The 21301-nt window shown below is 36.7% G+C and overlaps 1 protein-coding gene across 4 annotated transcripts in view; it reads left to right on the forward strand.

The window, feature by feature from the left end:
• Positions 1 to 21301, forward strand: part of NUBPL (NUBP iron-sulfur cluster assembly factor, mitochondrial) — a 76581-nt gene that overhangs the window by 25151 nt on the left and 30129 nt on the right. For 2 of the 4 annotated variants that reach the window (XM_058026344.1, XM_058026345.1), the window contains 2 exons: positions 525 to 564; positions 655 to 745. The exons of 1 other annotated variant lie outside the window; for it this stretch is intronic. In XM_058026344.1, the coding sequence (XP_057882327.1) occupies positions 525 to 564; positions 655 to 745 (131 nt within the window). The remainder of the gene's footprint in view (positions 1 to 524; positions 565 to 654; positions 746 to 21301) is intronic. One more of the 4 variants, XM_058026346.1, reaches the window with a different exon arrangement.

Genomic DNA, 21301 nt, shown 5'->3' on the forward strand with positions numbered 1-21301 from the left:
GGCAGATTTAACAGAAGGAGACAAATTCCCCAAATCTCTGGTATGTTAGTGGGAATATCATTCTGATTCATGAGATTAGTGAATAGGATAGATTAAAAAATAAGAATTGAAATCTCACCATGTTGTATGACTTTGGTTTTGTTCCAATATAAATGACTCAGCTTTTAGTGATTCCTGGTAGGGAATCTATGCCTTTCAACACAGATATTTCATAAAAATAGATTGATTTTGGCAGCACAAAGTGACATTATTTTATGGGCAAATACATTGTTATTCTGACAAAAGATGAACGGTATTAGTAAAATGTAACAACCTAACAAAAAGTGGAGTCAGATTCTTGGGCAGAATAGATAAATCCATACATTTAATGAAGGGATGAGGGGGAAAAATAACTATTTAAATAGAGAGGGAAAATTGCTCTTAAAAGATAAAGAAAAGTGTAAGCTTATTTCTTTAAAAAAAAACCAAAATACCCTAAAACCATCTCCCCTCCAAAAAAAACCCCTTGTTTGCTTTTGTTTTAGAAAATCTAATGAGGCCCCTTAAGAACTATGGAATCGCATGGTGAGCATATGTTTTTATTTAAATCAAGCTTCTTTTCAGATGTACTTGGTATTGTGCTGTAAAGCTCAAGTTTCTGGTTTGTTGTTGCAGCATGTCTATGGGTTTCTTGATAGAAGAGACTGCCCCAGTTGTGTGGAGAGGGCTCATGGTAATGTCAGCTGTTGAAAAATTGTTGAGACAGGTAAGGCTTAGTTATGTATTTCTGCTTCAAAGTAATCACTTATTTTGAAATGCATTTTACTGATACATGAGTGTCCATGACGTTATTTTATATGTTATTAGTGAGCATTTTGTGTCTTGGTCTTCTTAAATTCAGGTAAGGGGAAAAGTTGATACTTCTATGTTTACCTATCCCCCTCAAACAGAGCTGTTGTTCTATGCCTTTGATGAGTGAATTACCCCAATTTGCCTTCCATTTCATTCCTTTTTATGTTTCTTTATGCAGTTGTTAAAAAGGCATTTTGAAGTTGCCTAAGGATTTGAATGTATAGATATCTATGCATGTCTACAGCTGTATTCCCTTATGTGCTTGTTAATTCACCAGCACTAAGAATTCTTGGATGGCATTTGAAGTGACAGGTACAGGAAAATCATTAGCTACAATCTCTGTGTAATGCAGATAGATTGTTAGTTAATAAATCTTCTGGCATGTAGAAGTGGGATGACTTCTTTATTCTGTGGCAGATCTTTTTTCTTTTATTTTGAAGAGATCTGTGGAGTGCTAATGAGACAAATAGGTGAAAAAATGCATTAAGGTTGCATGTTTAGACTTTGAAGTGACCCAGATTGTTCACAGCTGATGTCCATTCTAGGAATCTACTGTGTACAGCCTGGAGATCACAGGGTTTCTGTTTATCTTATTTAAATGCTTCCAAATACTGTGCTTCTTTAACAAGTGAAAAGAATAATTTTTTCAGCCTTTTTGCATTTTTACTGAATTCTCCTTTAGCACCAATTTTAGAATAGTGGCACTTACTGCTCTGGTGACGGAAATCATATGTCTGCCAAAACTTCAGGAAGAACATCTTTGTCCAGAATTGACCTTTAAAAGTAAGGGGTATCCATGCCAATAGCTGTGCAGACCATTCTGACCTCTCTGTGTGCTGTGTTGCGCTGGCTGGCTCAGGAAAGCAGAATGTAAAACCTTGAAGGCAGAGTTAAAGTTAGCACCTGCTGTACTGGCATGCTCTGCCCTGGGAGAGTGGAGGCTGGCAGGCACTGCAGTGCTGTTCCCCAGTCCGAGTGTCCCAGCTGGGGAGCGTGTGCCAGCATCCTTGGGCAGGGTGCTGGGGATGCTGTGTAATGAGCTCGCTGCTCCCTAGCAACCAGTGCAGTTACATGCTGGCCAAGCATGCTGTGGGAACGAGACAAGTCCATTAATGCTCAGGGCATCACTGATTTCCCTGGCAGTGAAACCTTAGCTGTGAAGGAGGAAGGCTTTATGGCTAAATTTCTCCTGCCCACATGCATTTTGCTTCTGCATGATTACCAGGTTAGTCTTAAATCTGAGCTGGAAAAGTTTGCATCTCTTCCTTTGAAGAGAAGCTCACAGATCACAGGGAAAATGAGCAGGTCTGTCTGATGTCCCGAAAGGAAAAGAATGCACATTCCCGACTGAGATGTGCTATTTTGTTTGTAAAAACTGTAATCTCCCTTCTGCAGTAACTAGCCATTCTCAAGCATGGTTAACTGCAGGACCAGTAGTTTAATGACTTTGGACACCTAAACAAGAGAGAACTGCAGCATGTGATGATCCTTTTAAAGACACTGTTGTTCTATTTTAGATTAGAAATAGTTTTGTGATCTGTTGCTTGTGATCTTCAAAAATTTTTTTATTTGTTCTGGTTGGTCTTAGCTATTACCTCCCTTTAACAGGATAAAGTTGCTTCCAAGAATAAAATACTTCTGCTGGTATTTAACTGTCTAAAATCATATTCTTAAGAAATAGCTTATCTCATTAGCTGCATAGAAGCGATTTAAATTAGCTCCCTAATCTAGATTTGTAGTATAATGTAAGTGTACATAGTTCCTGTGCATTCAGACAACCTGCTAAAATACAAAGTTCTTAACATAGTTAATTCAGCCTGATAGAAAACATAGATGTTCCCATTCTTTTTCCCTAAAAGCACTGGTGGTATTTCATATTTGTGTTTACTGTTAGATTGTGGAGGGGTTTTTTAATTGTTTGATAGCATCAAGACTGTGCATTCACTCTGTGAATAATTTTGGATGTGTTTTCTTTTTTTCCATATGAAAAAATCTGTTTTCCAGAATTTATCGTGCTTCTGATACTGCAGTAAAGCATTTGAATTGCTTAGTTTCCAAATTCTGTAATGGGGACTTGTTACCTCATAAATATGAGTGCCTGTTATGAGTGTTTCAATGCTTGTCTTACACTTGGAACTTAAAAAAATTTCTGGAATCCTTACTCTTTTAAATATATTTGTTAAATATATACATAATGCTTTTTGTATGTACTTAACTGCATGTAATCTCCCTCTTTGTAACACAGGTTTATTGAATAGTGTCAGACTGGTAGATAACAGGCAGTAGTAGTGAAATAGTGAGTGGTGAGTGCTTGGTGTTCCTCTGGTTATGCATATCTCATGAGCAAGGTGGTTTTCTGCAACACATACTATTCTCCTTTAGCAGAATTTGGGGGAAATGTGCCTTATAATACCAAACAAAGTGAACAGTTTAGGATGCTGTATTACTTACATTACCTATATATTGATGTATGTGTATCAAATTAGTATATGAATGAAAATATAGAGCATATGCTATAACAGAATCATTGGTTAATAGAAAAGAAGGAAAGTGATGATCTTAAGCTATTGAAAGAACAAGAAGAAATACAGAAGGAAATTATATTTCATGCATAGTGAAAGTGAATTGCAAACAGTAATGGAACATTTGATCTTTATAAACATATGCATAACTCTTTCTGCTAAATATATCTCTAGTTTATATGTCTTGAAATTGCCCAAAATTTTGTTGTGGCTGAGAAGTGACTTCTTTGTTAACATAAGTACTGTAGGTCTATTTACACTTCAGGATGGTCTATCACTTATCTGGGTTTTGTCTCTTTTTTCCCTGTCACAGTTATCTTCATGTAAAAAGTCTTTCACCTCTGTTAACACTTCTTTTGAATGTGGCTTGCCTGTAGGTGAGATAGAAGAGAGTATTTTTTTTTAGTTTGAGTTTTTAAAGATCTCTCTTTTCTCTGGAGGTATAATTACAGTCCAGGTAAGTAAGCTCTCCAGTGCCATCCATGGTACTGGGCTTTTTCTCTGTGGTTTTCACTTCACTTGAGAAGCTGCCTACTCTTTCGTCTGGTTCCATTTACTTTGTTCCTTTACTCTGTGTATCTTGACTCTGTGTGATGATATTTGGTTCAGATTAAATAACCTACCTCAAAACTCATGATCCTGCTGTATTTGTTGTGGGACTGACTTATGATTAACCTTTAGGCTAAGCACAGTAAAGATACGATATTTTTTGAGAGTTGCCTAAAGCCTGCGCTCAAACAGTAATGTGTCTGAAAAGCTGTTGAAATAAGTATCAAGTAGGTAGCTAAGAACCTTAGAAATAAAAAGATTATTTAAAAAAAGGCAAGGCAAGCAGAACTTGCTCTCTGATTTGAATTGCTTTTTCAGCAGGGATTTCAAATACCATTACCGCCATCCCATACACTCCATATGGCAAGTCCTCTAGCATTTCTAGCAAAGTTCCATTCTCTTTTCTGTCTTAGGGTATCCTAACATCTTTGCTATCCTTTGATGGCAAAGAAACAATTAGAAGGGTGCAGATACAAACCTGCTGTATGTCTTGGAATGTGTTATGGCAATTATTCTGCCAAAGGCTCTGTGAAAGGAGAAGTCACTGTGCTGACTGCCAATTTACTATCTGCTATAGTCATAGAAGCGATACAAATGGAAGGAGTTTCCTGTTTAGGGAGTAATCAGTAAAACTTTTAATTTTAAAAGATAGCAAGTGTTGTTTTCTCTGGTCTTGGATTCACTATCTTATTCCATGTATGTTACCTACTTGAACTATTGGCAGAGAAGGAAAAAAATCAATATTCTGCACACAAGTCTGCTTCTCTTTTTTAAAAAATCAAATAAAAATGGGACTACAGATAAAATTCAAGTGCATATTTTATTATGTAATATTCTCATTGTATCTTTGTCCTGTCAGTAGATAAAGTTATATCACTACTGGAAGCAAGCGTTGCCTACACAGCATAGATTATAGATACCAGCAATTCTCTTTTGTGTAAACAGTCCCCTTGAAAATAACCTAGAAGTCTGCTCTATTTTCAAGGCATGGATCTCAGGTTGATGAACACCCTTAATAGAATTTCTTACCCTGACATGACATTTTAACCTATGTTTTTGTGGGCTAGTCAGATCTTAAGAGGCAGGACTCTTGTATTTCTTCCTTATCATAGTTTTCAAGAGTATCCAGAATATTTTTTGCATCTTTGGTATATTATGGCTATAAAGCAGAGCCTCAGTGCTGCTAAGTGTTTGTGAATCCTAAAGGTTCTGTTGATGTATTTGATAAGGATGAAGCTGTGTTCCCAGAAAGATGAAATTTTTCCTGCAATGGCTTAATTCTAATGAGTCCCTAAAATGCTCTTATTGTCATCAAATTGTAATTCCTCAAACTCTTCCTTCCTGCTTATTTTAGCACCACTTCAGCCTCTGTTTTAGTCAAGGTAGGTGTTGAAAGAAAATTAAAATGAAACAAAGTTTCATTTGGATGGATATAATTAGGAAGGAAGAATACAGGGAAGTTAGCAGAAAGCAAATTAAATAAAACTTCCAATGCTGAGCCATTATCAGCAAAAGGAGGTGGAGCCTTGCACTTTGATGCTTGGACAAGCTTTATCCCCTGTAAATTCATGTTGAAAACCATACATTAAACAGAAGAAGGATCAATGTTATTTTATTAGCTATCCCAGGACTTAATAGGACTGTAGTCTAAAGATTCAGCCTTACTCTTAAAACAAATTGAAATCAGTTTGTCATTATTTAAGCTGTACATAGTTTTGAAAATTTGGCTAGCGGTGAGGACTGTGTACTTCTTTTTTTCAAAGCCAGCACCTGCCAGAGATAGTGATGGTAGCAATTATTATATGGTGGAGTGTGTGAAGGTATGTATATGTGCTTGGGCCTTTTTTGTAGCATAATTCTCTGATGCTCAGCTATCATATATATGTAGTTGCAGAGTATATCATGTTGTCACTGTGAAGAAAATTAACTCTACTTCAGCCAGAACTTGCACACATACATTGTAGGGAATAGGGAAGATATAGACAAATGGATAAATAGTCTTTAAAATGTTGAGGAGACTATGGGTTGTGAAGTCTGGGTTATTTCAAGAGCCCATATGAGAAAGCTGCCATAAAGCAAGCATAGTGTGAATAGGACAGTAAAAACTCCTGTTAAAAGATTTGGGATTAAGGTAACTTGGAAATAAAAGTAGCATTAAATTTTGGGAAAGCATATACTATGGAGGCTATATTGTTTTGGGTTTCTGATCAGTCTGAAGTGACTCATCTCTATAGAGGAGATTATAGATATTCAACACTGTTTTTGTTTGAGTGGCTTTACTTAGTAAATCCTACATGCAGTTGCTACTAGCTGAGAAGTGTGTATGTGGTTACTGGTATCCTTTGCACCATTTACATTGGAGAGGTTGCAGGTACAGACTGGGGCCGGAATTTCTTTAGTTGTGGTTTATTTAGCTATACACTAATGCTGCACTTGGGAAGACAAAAACAGGTAAGGTATTGAGAGCAAATGTATTTATACCTGGTAAAATAGCTACCAAGCTGCCATTGGTTGTTTTACTGTGCATGTGCTAGGCAGCAGAATGTTCTGTATATGGTGTCTGTAGACATCAGTCCAGTCTTGTTTGGCATGTGTGCGCATAACACTCTTGTCTTACAGCTCAGAAATTCTTCAGGCTGTAAATTTTCAGCTTTGCACTGCCTTGTCTGTGTGTATAAATGCATTTCTTATAAACAGAGCAATGGAAAAACTAGGGGAAAGCTTTCTGCATTAGGAGGAGCAATGTGGATTTGATCCAAAGCTGTAAACAATGAGAGCACAGTCACTGAAGTAGTTAAGTACTACATGCTGAGCCTTCTGTCTGATTGGTTAGTATGGTTTCCTAGGAGTTGTTCTTTGGCTTCTGTTTGTGACCATGTATTGTCTTTTGCCTTATGTTTTTGGGACCACGGAAATTTTATTCTGTGTTTATGCACTGTTCAGCATTGTAGTGAGTTATCGTTTTTTGTGAGAGATGCAGAGACATACAAAGACTAGTATTTACAACTTCCAAATAAATATAAACATTTTTCTTTGATACTTTGTTATATTTATACAATAAATTTATAAGACCTTTTTTCTTTTGAGCACAGTACATTTTATGTTCCTTGTCTGTTCATATGAAAGACACATATCTGTTAAGAATGCCTGAGATCAGTGTAAATGTATCTCTGGTATTCACCAAACTGGTATTCTTCAGGACCTAAATCTCTTTTGCAGATACATATGCAATTGCTTACCTTTTGATTGTACATGCTACCTTGCCTGTATATTCTCCAGCAAAGAGCCATCAAGGTGATACTGGGGCGTGGAGCATGTTATGTGCAAATAGACACTGAAGAACTGGGTTTACTTTGTTTTGAGGCAGTTCAAGGGAGATATGAACTGCTGTTGTGAGCTACCTAGTGGATACGTAGAGAGAAGATGAAAGTAAATTTTTTGTGGACATGCACATTAATAGCACAAGATGTAATGAATGTGTGTTGCAATATATAGTAAGAAATGTGAGGGGGTGTTGGTGGTTTGGTTTTTTACAGTTGAAGCAATTGCATGTCAGAACAGGTTGCCAGGAGAGATCTCCAAGCTCTCTTTTGAGAGATATTAAGAACTCAGCTGGGCAAGAATCTGAGTAACCTGCTCTAAGTTGTTTCTGCTTTGTGCAGACAGAGGTCCCCAAGGTCTTTCAAACCTGAGTTGTTCTGTGATTCTGGGATTAGTTCTAAAATTGGCATTCCGGTGCCTACTTGACTGTCGGTCTGTAACTCCATTAAAGCTCAGAGAGAAGAAAATGGTTCTGCCTATCACAGAAATCATTGGTTAGAGCAGTCAGTCAAAACCTGAACTGAATGTAGGTGTCTCTCTGACTGCCTTAATCACTCAGCGAGGGAATCATACCATTAAGTGTTGCAGTCAAATGAGCATGTTTCAACATAATGACTGGGACCATCCTTTCCTCAGTAGCATTTCTCTCTCTAGACTGTTGAGGTGCTAAGGTGGGGACAGAAAAGTCAAACTCAAATAGGCCTTATTTCTTGAATGAGGCATCCTTACTATGAACTATGAAATAAATAGAAGAAATACATATTTTGTTTTCTTATCATACCTCTTGTTTTTATAGAAGTACCTTGATCTAGGAGAGGTTTGAAGCATGCATTGATGTGCTCTCAGGCACTAAGAATTGAGTAGGGATGTCATAAAGAAGTTTTGCTGAAGACTGCTGAATTTTTTTCCATTAGCTTTAGTAGTGTCCTGTCTAGTATGGAGGTCTGTATGAAACTCAGACTAAGAGATCTGGCTATTCTCTGTAGTGCATGGAGAACCATACATTGATTTTGTTTCTTTCTTTGTTGAATCTTGCCATCAGTGTCAGCCCTGAGTAATTTAAATTCCAATTTGACAAAGAAAAATTCAAAGATGGTAGCAAAAGCATTCTTAAAAAAGCAAGTAGAATAAATCTTTTATGTCAGATTTTTTTAGATGAAAGGCAAGCAGGAATGAGCACAGGAGTGGACCCTGGAGACATGAAGTGAAGGCTGTCATGTTTTTAAGTGTTTTCTAAACAGGAATACTGGTGGTATTTATTTATATGGAAAGGTTCAAAATATGGACTACAGGAAAAACCTAATGCTGCTCTTATTTTTTTTTTCTTTCACTGACAAAGGCACCTACTATTTTTTCTAGCTGCTGTAGGTTAGATGTAAAAAGGGATGTTGGTATTGCTGCATTGAGTATTGGAGTGCCTCAGTGGTTGGTGCCCTGCTTGCAGGAATGGAAATTTAAACCAAAGCCTGGCCTGGAGCTACTGCTTACCTGGGGGGGTGGGAATACATCACTTGTCATTCCCAGTGGTACTATTTGAGGGATTATTTTCCCCTCCTCGATTTATCTCCATATTCTTTGGCAGCATCTTAAGATAATAGGTGCAAATTTGGATTTTAAGGGTAGCAAGAAATTGTCATCCTTTAGATACATTTCTTAAACAAATTGGCAGAAAGTACCCCTTTTGCTGTGTTTCATCACTTATATGGTAAATGTCAGAGATGAAATTATTATAGTGTGGGCAAAAATGTCTTATCCGTACAAAATTAGTGAGACAGTATTGGTGGATGGGAGGAAGTAATGAAATGGGAATTAGAATGATACATGTTGGGTCAGGAGGAAGACAATAACAATTTGATGGCTCTGATTTTTTTGTAGCTACATTTTCAGTGAATTGAAAGGATGCCCAGAATAGTAATAGTGAATCAATGCTGAAAATTATTCTTACTGTAAATGTAAAGATCAAGTGAAGAAGGAGCACTGCTGTGGAGCCAGATGATTTTTTTTGTGTGGATTTTATTTTTAACACTTTTTGGTTTAGGAAGGGAGCTCTATCAAGAGATGAGCATTGAAGGTATTTAACTTGTATTATGGCACTAAATTTTCAAGACCGGAAAAGAGTGAGATGGTGCAATGGGAAATTTTAGCAAAAGGGGTAAGAGGCATAAATAACTCGTTGTTTTGCAAACTTTTGTAGTCTTTTCATGTTCTAGTACAAATGTAAGAGTCTATGCACACTTGTTTGTGTATCAACAGAAGATACATAGCAGAAATGTATATGCTTAGTGCAGATCAATACAGTATTCCTCTTTCTATGTTTTGTGCTTTGGCAAATATCCATCCATCTTAGGATACTTGCTAATTTCAAAACTGACATGTGTTTCACAATATTCATGTGTTTATCCAATTTATCTCCAAGTAATTGAGGCAGATAGTCTGTAACAGATATTTACAGTTTACATTTCATAGAACTAAACAAAGCTGCTATATGTATATGCTTATATTATGAACAACAAAGATTGTAGTTTTTTGCATCTTTGCAGTGCATAATTCTAAAATACAGTACTTACAGTGTCACTACAGTGGAAGATTTGCCAGCTTTTCCATGATTACAAAAATATTTATTCTCTTTATTTCTTCTGTTTTGAGATGCCTCAACCTAAGGTGGACTTGGAGATGGTTAGATCAGGCTAAAGTCTGTTACCTTATAGTTTTGGCAAAACATAAAAGTTAATCAGAGCAATAGGAGTAGTTGCATCTTTAGGGAGTTGGACAGCTTTTCTGTTTTTATTTTTGTGATCTAGAGTATGAGAATGAAAAGATCCGGACATTTCATCCCTAACCAAAACCATTGGTATTATGTATTTGTTCTATTTAGAAAGGTCCTTTGCTATTGGAGGTATTTTGAAAAGAAGAACAACACTCAGTAATAAATAGTGACTGAACTGCCAGTGCTAAAACTGCACTAGGATATGCCGCTAAGACTGCATCTACAGCTGAAAGATGGTAAAGAATAACTCCAAATGCTTGTGAGATTTTTCTTGTGTCTTTAATAAGCTTTCCTTTAAATCAAGGAAGGTCAAGCTTCGTTCTCTTGTTTTATCACTGAAATTAAGGAAACTGTTTCAAGGGCAAGAGAAGATGACCCATTCATACCTTACAAAAAGTGTTTTAAAATTCTTATACTAATTTTTTATGTTTATTTTTCTGACACTAAAGGACAAATAAACTAGTTTCTTCTCCTTCTGAACCGACCTAAATCAATGGAAATCTCTACACTAATTTCTACACTATGGTTCAGCTGTTATTTTGATGTTTAGAAAAGCTTCCTACAGGAATTTGTATAATCATCACTAATTTGCTCATATGTTAATAATCACCTTGAAAGGTCCTGTCTGTCCAGACAGAACTGCCTTAACCAGTCCCAATCTACATGTATATATTTAAAGAAAATGATGGTACTTCTGGAGATCAGAAGCTGAACGTTGATGCAGAGATGTACTGTAGCCAGAAATGTGGGAGATGACAGAAAGCTCTTTATTTCCACTCCTCTGTCCCCCCAGTTAGAATACTTCTATTGTCACCCTTTGACTTGTGTGTGTTTTGGGGTGGGTGTGACTGAATGAATATGGGCTTGTGTCTTTTTGTTTCCAGCTGAAGCTACAGAACCTGTTCTCTGCCTTTCTTTTTTTAATGAAACAAGATCCATACAGCTCCCTGTTGCTTTATTGGCTTGCATTAGCAGCTGATATGAAAAGGGATTATAGTTGCTGAAAGGAATTGACAATCATAGAGAGAAGTGTTAAGAAAACCAGAAAAACCCAAAAACATTAGCCAACATCTTACTGCTGAACTGGAAGCATTTGCAGTAAATGTACTTTAAATGTCTTTGAGGATTCAAAAAAAAAGGCAAAAAAAAAGCCTAACAGCAGAGTGAGAATGTATTTACAGCAAACATTTCTTGGCCTGGTTCCTCAGCTGTCATGGTTATGACTGTGCAGTTACTGCTGCTGTGGGAACAGGCTGGGAGAGTGTTTTCTTTGCTCTGCTTCCAGTAGTCTCATCTTTCACACATATTACACAGGTATGCATGTGTCTGCTCTCCTTTGCATAAAACAAAACAAATGCAAAACATGCAACTGTTTTGCTGGGTTTGTTGACCAGACAGGAAGAAATGGCTGAGAGCTCATAATGTCTCAAAATGGCTGTGCTGGGGTTAGATTTTTTATTTTTTCCCTCAAGGTTTTAAAACAAAGTAGCGTAAGGCTTGTCTGCAACAACGTTTAGAACTTTGTGCCTAAATGGCATCCAGCATCGTTCTTGGAAAGAGTGAAAGAAATCTTTAAGCATGATTTGAAGTGTTTGCTGAACAGGAATAGTGGTGGTAGAGGAGCGAAGGAAAGAGAAGCAACTGCTTGTTTTCTAAATAAAACTTCCATTATTTATGCAAACTTAAAAAAAAAATATGAGACACCTAATGCTGCTCTTTTACTTTCTCTGCTCTTCTCCACTAATAAGAGGGTTTGTTCTTTGTTTCTAGCTTAGCCTGGAGTCACTGCATACCTGGAGTGGTGAGAATACATCACTTATCAGTGGTACTGAGGGATTACTTTGCCCACCTGGAGGTACCTTCAGACTCTTTGGCGGTGCCATGGTAGAATAGGTGCTGCATCTTGGAGTGCTGAAGTTTAGAGCTTGGTGTGGAATAAGTGGAAATTGATGGTGTAAGTCAGTGGGAATAGGTTTGCTAAGTGGAATGAAGCAGTGCTCAAGATGTTGAATGAGAGGGCTGTAAGGAAAGGTCTGTGGGCTCACTTTCTGTCTCTGTCCTGGATTTCAGCACCTAAATGTAACCTTATTGGACATGTGTGTGGAGTGAAAATTTAAAGCCAAAACTGAGCATCCTCTGTTATGTGCCAAGATCGTTCTTTCAGCTGAACTTTACAGGCTTATTCTCTGTTCATAGTAACAGCCTTGGAAGTCTGGAGGTGAGAGGTGCAAGTTTGGTTACGTTAGCAGTTGAGCATTTAGGGCTGTATTACCTGCTACCCTGGAGAATGCCCTGCAATTCCATGCAGCAGTCATAACCCTCTGCACTACAGCTAGAGATGTAAGATTCCTGAGGGCAGGACTACGTGTGTGCAGGGGGAGCATGACCAGATCTGTGCAGGAGATTCATTTCACCTGAAGCTTTAGCTTTCTGGGTGAAAACTTTAGCTGCCGGCCTTATACAGGATCATGGTGGCTTCTGTGGCTTTTGCATTTTTGCTTACACAGTTTTATCCAGCTAAATTCCACCTGCCTGGGAAATAAAAAGTGACATTTTCCCATTCATAGGTAGGTTGTCTCATATGACTAATTGTGATATTAATCAGTTGCTATTATAACCGTAGAATGACAGGGTTTGTGATTTTGTTTTTGGTTTGATTCTTCTATTTTTAATGGCCACATGTGCTCAGCTTTGTGTTGAGTTCCCCGTTGCCAGTGGCAGGTGCATTTAGAGGTTGCCTGCTACATGGGGCTTGTAAGACTTTCTCCTTTCTCACTAATGTGTGTATAATTAGTGGATCCCAAATTAGCTTTGTGTTTTAATTTTATGCTCAGTGGAGATTTTCTATTTCCTTTCCTGAGCAGTCAGGATGTTTGGGAGAATGCGTAGGTGGAGCTCACCAAAGCTGCTTTTTGAGCATGTTTTTTCCCCATTTTTCAGCCATTCTTTTTCATCTTTTTGATCAAAATAGAAGTGGAACCTCGCCACCTTGGAATATTGACTGAACTTTGACACATTATTCAGCATTACACATTAATTTTACTTATTAAATAACTATGAGTGTAACTGTATAAACAGATTTTTAAAATTAATATTGAATTAATATATGTTAAACTGATTGCACAGAGTTGTTTCTTTTATTTTTAATAATTCAGCTTGCATTCTGTCTGTTGGAAGCTGACAGATTGATCCTTCACTCAAACCATCCTCCCATATCTCTTTTGCTCACAGAAAATAACTGTAGATATCCAAGAATAGCAGCAGGTTTTGTACCAGTATTCTTTGTAGAAAGCGATTATTTCTCACATCCCAAGTGATTGACACAAACGTAAAGTAATTGTGCTTAAGGTACCAGAGATTAGTGTCATGGGGCTTTTTTCCCCCTCCCCCTCCCTAACAAAGGAAAAACTGCTTTTCTGTACTATTCATGAAGCTGTAGAAGATGTTTCACTTCTTACTGTGTTTTGCTCCATCAATAGTATCGTTTAAAGGAAAGATTATGTTCTCCTAGCAGAATGCTGCCTTTGGAATTCAGCTCTTACTAGGCAAAGTAAGAGCTAAAGTGGACACTCATTTAAAATTCTCTTTTTGCTTTCTTTTATTAGATTTTTTTTTCTGTATTAAATAAGAACTGGAGCTAAAGAAAAAGCTAGGAAGTGAATAAAAATAGGAAGACTCTGCATTGCTTGGCACTAATCTCTGGATGTCCCTGAGACTCATGGTATCAGCACCTGCAGCAAATGATTTTAATTAGGTTTAGAATACAAGTAACACTTTTATATTGTTGCCGGTTCATAACTGAAGACACTAGTGAATGCAAAAGCATTGTTCTGTGTGCATAGCAATTGTTTTGCCAATCTATAATTTCACACTTTAATAGACTATCTGTTGTCTAATTGATAGCAAATGCTCTTACTACTCCAGGAATATGACATTCAGCACATCTTTAAATTGTGGCTGTGGTATGTGTGTGACTGCAAAATGTGTATGGTTTTAAAATTTATTTGTTTTTGTTTTTACATCTTATCTGTGTCATTAATGCCCTTTCTGTGTTCTGCTATTTGTAAGGACAATTTACATGCAGTTTTTCTTGCACCTTTCTAACCTAAAGGCAGTTTCTTTGACAGAGAACATACACCAACCTCAGAGTTACAGTCCCATGGTCATGAATCTGCTCTGTTCACTCTCATACATACTCCTGCTTACATTCTTTTCTCACACTCTTTCATCTTCTTCAGTCTTCCTGTAGAGTTGAAAGGTTCTATATGTTGTGCAGCCTTGTTGTTACTTCTTGTTGGAAGTATTGATTTTTGTGCTTTGACATAATTCACGCAGACTCTCCAACACTGGCTTCATTTGCAAGGGATGACTTTTTTGAATTCAGTGACTACTGAAGTTATACTATATATAACTATATACTATATTCAAAAGTGACTACTTTTGAATTTAAGTACAAAAATTTTGGAGGAAAATTTTAATCCATGTTTTGAAAAGCAGGTTGTTAAAAGAAAGGAAAACAGCATTTTATTATTAAAAATTCATGTTTTAACTCAAGGTTAGTTCACTTTAAAACCTGATAACTTCTCACCAGGCAGAAAATTAAGTTCTATATTGAGATTTACTGTCTTTTGGCCTGTGTTCAGTGGTCTACATCTAATTGATTCTATTTTAGTTTTTATGTTGCACTATTTATGGTAATACTGGAGGGTTTTCTTCAGCAGCATTTTAATTTACTTGAATAACACCTATCATGTTACTTTCTTCAGTAATCTTGTTTCAGAAGGCCTTAGACTGGCCTTGGTAGAAGTTCCTTTTTCTGTTCAAGAAAAGCATTTTACATTGTAGTTGAGAAAGTTTTCTGACATTTTTAATCTAATGATTTTTAGTTTAAGTGTTGATTTAAAATCATTGTTTCAGTGATGGTCATTAAGTGGTACCTACAGTAGTCTGTTGATACCTCAGTAAGAAATTTATAACTTTTTTTTCTTATGCCAGAAAATGAACTGACACTTAAGAAGAAAATTCTATTTACTTCTCAAGCAACTTAAGGAAGTTAAATAACGTATGAAGCAATTTAGAAACATGGCTTTCCATTGCACAGTTTTAAGTATTCAGTCTTAAATTATATATCAGCTTTTAACATCATTACAGAAGTACAGGCTGAAATACATATGGGGAGTTCGCTTATTAAGTTTCTCCCTTTTGATATTTGTTGCCAGTACTTATAATATTTCCTTCTGTTGTTGTTTTAGGGAAAATCTGATTCAGATGCGTTATATAAATTTTATGAGCTTAAGTTGGGTCCTGATAATACTGCCTTAAAATGTGTTATTTGGCTTTGGGTTTGATAGCTAAACAATGATTTTGCCTTTGTGTATTAGTAAGGAGAACTCAAAGAGAATTTGTGGTTTAGATGATGTTTTTAACATAGCTGTATCAACCTGGTGATTAGTTTAATTAGAAGATGTGATGCTAGCCCAGTTTCTTCTGATTTGTTGACCTTTACCTAACTTTTGTGCTTAGTTTCATTGCAAAAAGACGTAGGAATAGACCCTTGTTTATTCTGTATTTCTTTTCCTGTTGTCATTATTTAGCAGCTGAACTACAGGCAATTCTGTACTGTAGAACTTGGGGAAAACACCCTATGGTGTGTTTCTGAGGAAAAGTTTCTGCAAATTATGTATTGTTCAAGGGTAGAGAGAGCAACAGACCAATGATCAATCTTAAAACTGCGTAATAGAAGTTTGCTTTCCAAACTGTCATCTTTTCAAGAGCAGACTCTGGGAAATGGCAATCACAGCTCACAAAAGCTTTTTGTAGTAACAGCTTGAACCTAGAGGAAGAGCCTTTTATATGTGGTAGTGCTGAGACAGTCTTCATCAGAATTATCCTTGTCAGTGACCCTCAGAGATTATCCCCAGGCTCTTGTGGGTTTTCCAGACTGCCCCACAGCTCGGTTCCCTCTTCCCTTCCAGCTGATGTAGTGTTGACTGGGCTTCCTGAAGAAAGTTGGTGTTGAGTGCCTTCCTGTCTCCTGGAACACCATGCAGAGAATAACCTCTTTGTTTTTGCTTTCTGGCAGGTGTTTCATTTTGTTGGTTATACAAATGAAGGTGACAGAAAACTTCAGGTTACTGTGTTTACCTTCACTCTTAACATTATTAAAAGCCAACAGAGAGGAAGAGGAGGAGACCAGTTTCTGTTCTGGTTGTTGAATTGAACAACACTCAGGCATTCTTCCTAGATACCTGCTTCTAAAAGTTACTCTTAACCTATATAGAGACTAGGCCAATTTCCTTCTCCTTGGATGTCTTTGTAGCAAACTGTTCTTACGGTTCACCTCAGTTTCTCTCTGAACTTGGCACAGCAGACTGCTCATAAATACCTTAGAGGGAATTTGAGCTGTTGTAGTGCATCTGTTTTTCATAGTGTCACATTGCAAGGCTTTGGGATTGGTTGAGCATCAGAGGACAAGTCAAAGGGGCAGTTGTGTTTGTTCAGAAAGTGTCCAGTTATGTTAAGCACTGTGGCATATCCTGTTGTGATACTACCAAAGAGAAAGTTTCTGTAGGGGCTAAAAATCTTCTGGATTATGTCTGGGGAACGTCTCCTTTCTTTATCAGATACTTCTGAAAGTACATTTAAAAAGTAGATTAAAATGCCATGTTTCATTATGCTGTTCCTAGATTATCTGTTTGCTTACACTGTGAAACTATTTACTTGTTCCTAATGTTTGTGTGTGTGTAAGGGGCATTATGTAAGTAATTTTTCAAGGAATTATTTTATAATATTATCATGTTACCATATTAATTTCAAGGAATTGTTTTATGTTAAAATACATGGTTTTTATTTTAAATGCAGGTTTTATCTTAACACTTAAGTACATGTGAATAGGTATATAAATCTTCACGTAGGAGCACAATTTCTCACCTTTACTTTGCTCAGCTGTTTGCCTGTATTAAATCATTAACATACACACAAAGTAGTGTGAGGAGAGGAGAGTGGATCTGGCAGGAATAGAACTTAAGCTGCCTGCAGTGTAGCTCGTGCTGTTTTTCTGATACTGGTGTTCAGTTTGGCTGGCTGCTGCCAAGTCTGCACCTGCATAACTCTTGATTGTAACTCTGCATGTATTCCTCTTAATAAGAACAAATAAATAATATCTTCTGTTATTTACCAAACAACCAAACATGAGGATTACTTCAAAGTCATAAGTAGCAATCCCTCTTCTGTTCTAATGCTTTACCATCTCTGCCTCATGCACAGAGGCTTCATTCCTCAGCAGAAATGTCATCTATATCTCTGTGTTCTACCTTGGGTTTAACTTGCTATTTAGAACCCCTACTCAAAATGCATATCTGGTATTTTGATTATGGATTGTCACATAAACAGAATGATTGATTAAAGTAATTTACATAGAAGCATTCCTGGGGTTTTTGAGCAAGGGAAAATACACAGAAGCACATGGCACTTAATTACTTTGCTTAACAATAAATGTCAAGTTAAACCTTTTTAAAAAAAGATGAATGCTGTGCTTAAGGAAAACGCAATTACATTTCTATGCTTTGAAATGTTTTACACACTGTATACATTAGAGGGGCAAAGACGTTAACACCTCTATACATGCAAAGGTGCTGACAGATTTCAGATGCTACAAGGCAGGCTTTTGTAGCCCTGTCTGCCTATTGCTTGCAAAGGGAACTCATCTACTGTAATGTGCTGTTAATCTGAGCTCATTTTCCTGTGTGAAACCGCATTTGCATACACACATACTTCTTGGAACTCATTGAGAACATGATCACAGTGGTCCCGAATTGGTAAATTGTTGCATATAAACAGGAATTGCATTCAAAGTAGTGTTTTATAGCACAGCCCGATTATTTGTTCCATTTTAATAATGTTGAATTAATGGCAAAAGTAGATTTCAAACAGCCACTCCTGATTTTATGTTCCAGTTCTAAATTTAATTAAAAATATCTTTCTCCTCTTTCTACTATGCTGCAGTTTAGTAACATACTCCTAATTTCTTCTTCTGTTAAATAAAGTGTACACTTCCATAACAAATTGTCCAAATTACATTCAATAATGTGTTTAATAAAAAGATTTTCATACTGCTGTATTCCTGTGGGAGGGTAATGGAGGAGCAACTGAATGACATCCAATCCTTGCAGAATAGAAGAAAATAAGAGGAAGCCCACACTGAGAAATGGGGTTACATGCAGCATTCCCCAGTACAAGTCTGAGCAAATCTATATGTCTAGACGCTACTACTCACTACCAGGCAAATAGACTAGATCAGTTCTTTCCAGAAATTTTGGCTATATTATTTTGGTGCAGTTCTCCCTTCTTGCCCTGAATTACAAATGAAAAAGAGGAAGATGAAACTTTGAGGATAATTACGTGAATGCATTCAAAATAAAAAACATGGTTAGTTTTGATTAGAAATGGTTTTCCAATTTAGTTTGCCACCCCATTTTCACCAGTTCAGCATCACCAGCAAAGCATGCCTCAGAGAGGTTTGTGGACGGTGCTGCTCTTATATATTTAGTACTTAGGGACCTTGGCATCTTTGCTGTGGATTTTTCTGAATTTTTGAACTTGACAGGCACAAAATCCTGTCTGCCACCTACTCTGCTCAGTGGCAAGATGTCCTCTCCACTTGTGCTGGAATGGTGTAGCTTCTCCATTTTTCTGTGATCAAGTTTCTAAGCAGTAAAACAGACTACACTTTATTTGATAGGTAGCTCATTTCTTTTTCTTTTCAATCCATGAATTTGAAAAAAATATGTGAAATAAGATGTTTACACTGTCATAAATTAAATAAAGCGTTATAATTTAATTACCCTATATGTTAACAGGGTATTTTTCCTGTTGCCTAGCAATGAGATTTACCATGAGATTCACCATGTGCTTAAGACTCCTTTATTAACTTCAGTTTTCAAAGGTTTATAACTTTATTAAGAAATCATTATTTGTAGGACAATCCAGAAGGGGCACATTGGCTGTTTTGGGGTCACTTACTAAGAAAGTCTGAAGCGGAAAGCTCTGGTGCCCTTACAATACAGGGTAAATTTTGAAAGTATGTTATTGAGCACAACTTTGTGTATCCCCACAAATCTGAATGTCTAGAAAAGGCTTTGAGCTGCTGGTGTTTGCTGTCACTTCCAGTAGTGTTGCACAACTGCAATGCTTGATACATTGGGCAATCACATGCAACTTGATGAAGGATACTAGTGCTTGAAGAGGTTGGAGGAGGAGCAAAACATTTGGGAAGGCTGAAAAGAAGAGCTCTAGGTCGAGCCCAGAAAGTCACTTTTTTTCACAGGAGGAGGCAGCTTAAATTTAGGACTTGCAAGTATATGCAAAACGAGCCAGCTTTAATTTAGCTGGAGGAGAATGCATTTTCCTTTCCAGTTACCTCTGATAATGTGGGATTTGGATTGTTTTGTACGACTCCATGAGGCAGTGCTTTACCTAAAAGGACTTGAATGTGAGCTCCTGGAAGAAATGGCTGAAAACTACTAAATATCCAGCTTTTTTCCAAGAATATAGCCAAGAACCAAGTGGTTTTGGCAGACAAAGTGATTAGAAACTGTGTTAGAATGATAGTGGTGCTATGCCATTCATAGATGTCTTTCCAGACTGCATCTTGCTGCAAGGCAGAAAGCAAAAAACCAGTTTATTGATTCTACTTTGTAGAAGCATTTAAGGAAAGAGAATATGATTACTGGAATTGTATTATTTATTATATGTGTATATGAACTTAACAAAAGATGCCAGAATCTAGCTTCATGAAGATGGGGCGGGGGGGGGGAGGAGGTATTTTGAATTAATCCATTAATCCTTTTTAAAAACTAAAACTTCTTATGCCTACCTAGCATTTCAAAAAAGTTCCGATTATTATGAAAGATCCAGATTTTGCATATTGAGATTTTTGCATGTTGCTTACAGGAGATCTGTGTGTTTAGTTGCAAATCTTCAAGGAATGTGATTTTGTTCATTTTGTGAACTACTAATTTCAAATTGTCACCTTTATAATGGTTGATTTTTAATTAAGAAACATAGAAATTTGAAATTCATACCTGCATGTGAGCAAAGTAGTTTTTACTGGACAAGGAGGCATTAATAGGCACTGGCATTTATCTGGTGAATAACTAAGCAAGATTAGTTAGGAAAACCAGAGTTGAAACCAGACTTTTTTTTCAGATAAAATGGCTTCTCTACCCATAATTGTTTCAGTATGTATATTTTTGCACATATATGTAGTTTTTCTTTGGAGATACGTCATCTCAATATGATTATAAATGGTAATTGATTTTAGGTGGCTAGATGTATGCAATTTTTTTTGACAAAATGTGGATACTATAAATGACATAGATCAGTATCAAATGTGAAAAAATGCAGCATTTGCTGTGGTTAACAGAAATGGCATTTCCTGTTTAGCTAGACTGGTTTAGGCATGGTTTAGTGTTCCCGCAGCCTTTGTATAGAAAACGAGAAAAGGGAGGGGTGCTGAGAGTCCCTAATTTAGGCACCTAAAGTTAGAATTTTCAGCTAAGCTTTTCCGTTCCTGTTCTCTCATAAATGCTCTGAAATGTTCCTTCTTCCTTAGTCTGCCTTGAAAAATTCCATTTCTCACTGGAGTGTCTCGTGGGTTAGTGATCTGGATTTCATGTAGGATGTGCTTCCCTAGAAGATCACCATCCATACAAGAACTGAATGAAAATGAATGAGTATTGCCCTGACAGGGTCTAGTATTCCATGCAATAACTAGGGGACTGGCAAAGTGTTGATTGTTTTTTGCTGTTAAAATGACACTTGAGGAAATGTGTAAAATACAATGCTCTAGTTTGGCATTTTCCTGTTTTAAAGCAGCTCATGCAGTTGCATCTTGCATCTGTTTTATGAATCAGAAACATACCATATAATTCCATTATATCTGTTGGGAAATGTTTAGATAAAGTATAGAGAGTTCCATTATATATACTACTATCTATATACTATATTTATACTATATGCTCCATTATGTAGAGTAGGCCTAGGATAATTTCTGTTCTCATTAAGAGAATGATTATCTTGGTGCACTGTGCTCTAGGGAGATTTTTTTTGGCTTTCCTGGAAAATCTGTCCTAGTAAAAAAATGTAAGCAATCTCAGCATTCTCATAACAAGAGTCTAAAACCTTTAATGGATGCTCTCATTTGATGTCTGCCAACCATTAAACTTTTTAAATTTTTAAATGTTAAGAATGTTGCCACTGTATAATTATAGCTGGTGATTTTAATTTAACAAATCTGGGGCATTCTGTTTCT

Source organism: Melospiza georgiana, chromosome 6 (assembly GCF_028018845.1).
Source record: "Melospiza georgiana isolate bMelGeo1 chromosome 6, bMelGeo1.pri, whole genome shotgun sequence".
NCBI lineage: Eukaryota > Metazoa > Chordata > Aves > Passeriformes > Passerellidae > Melospiza > Melospiza georgiana.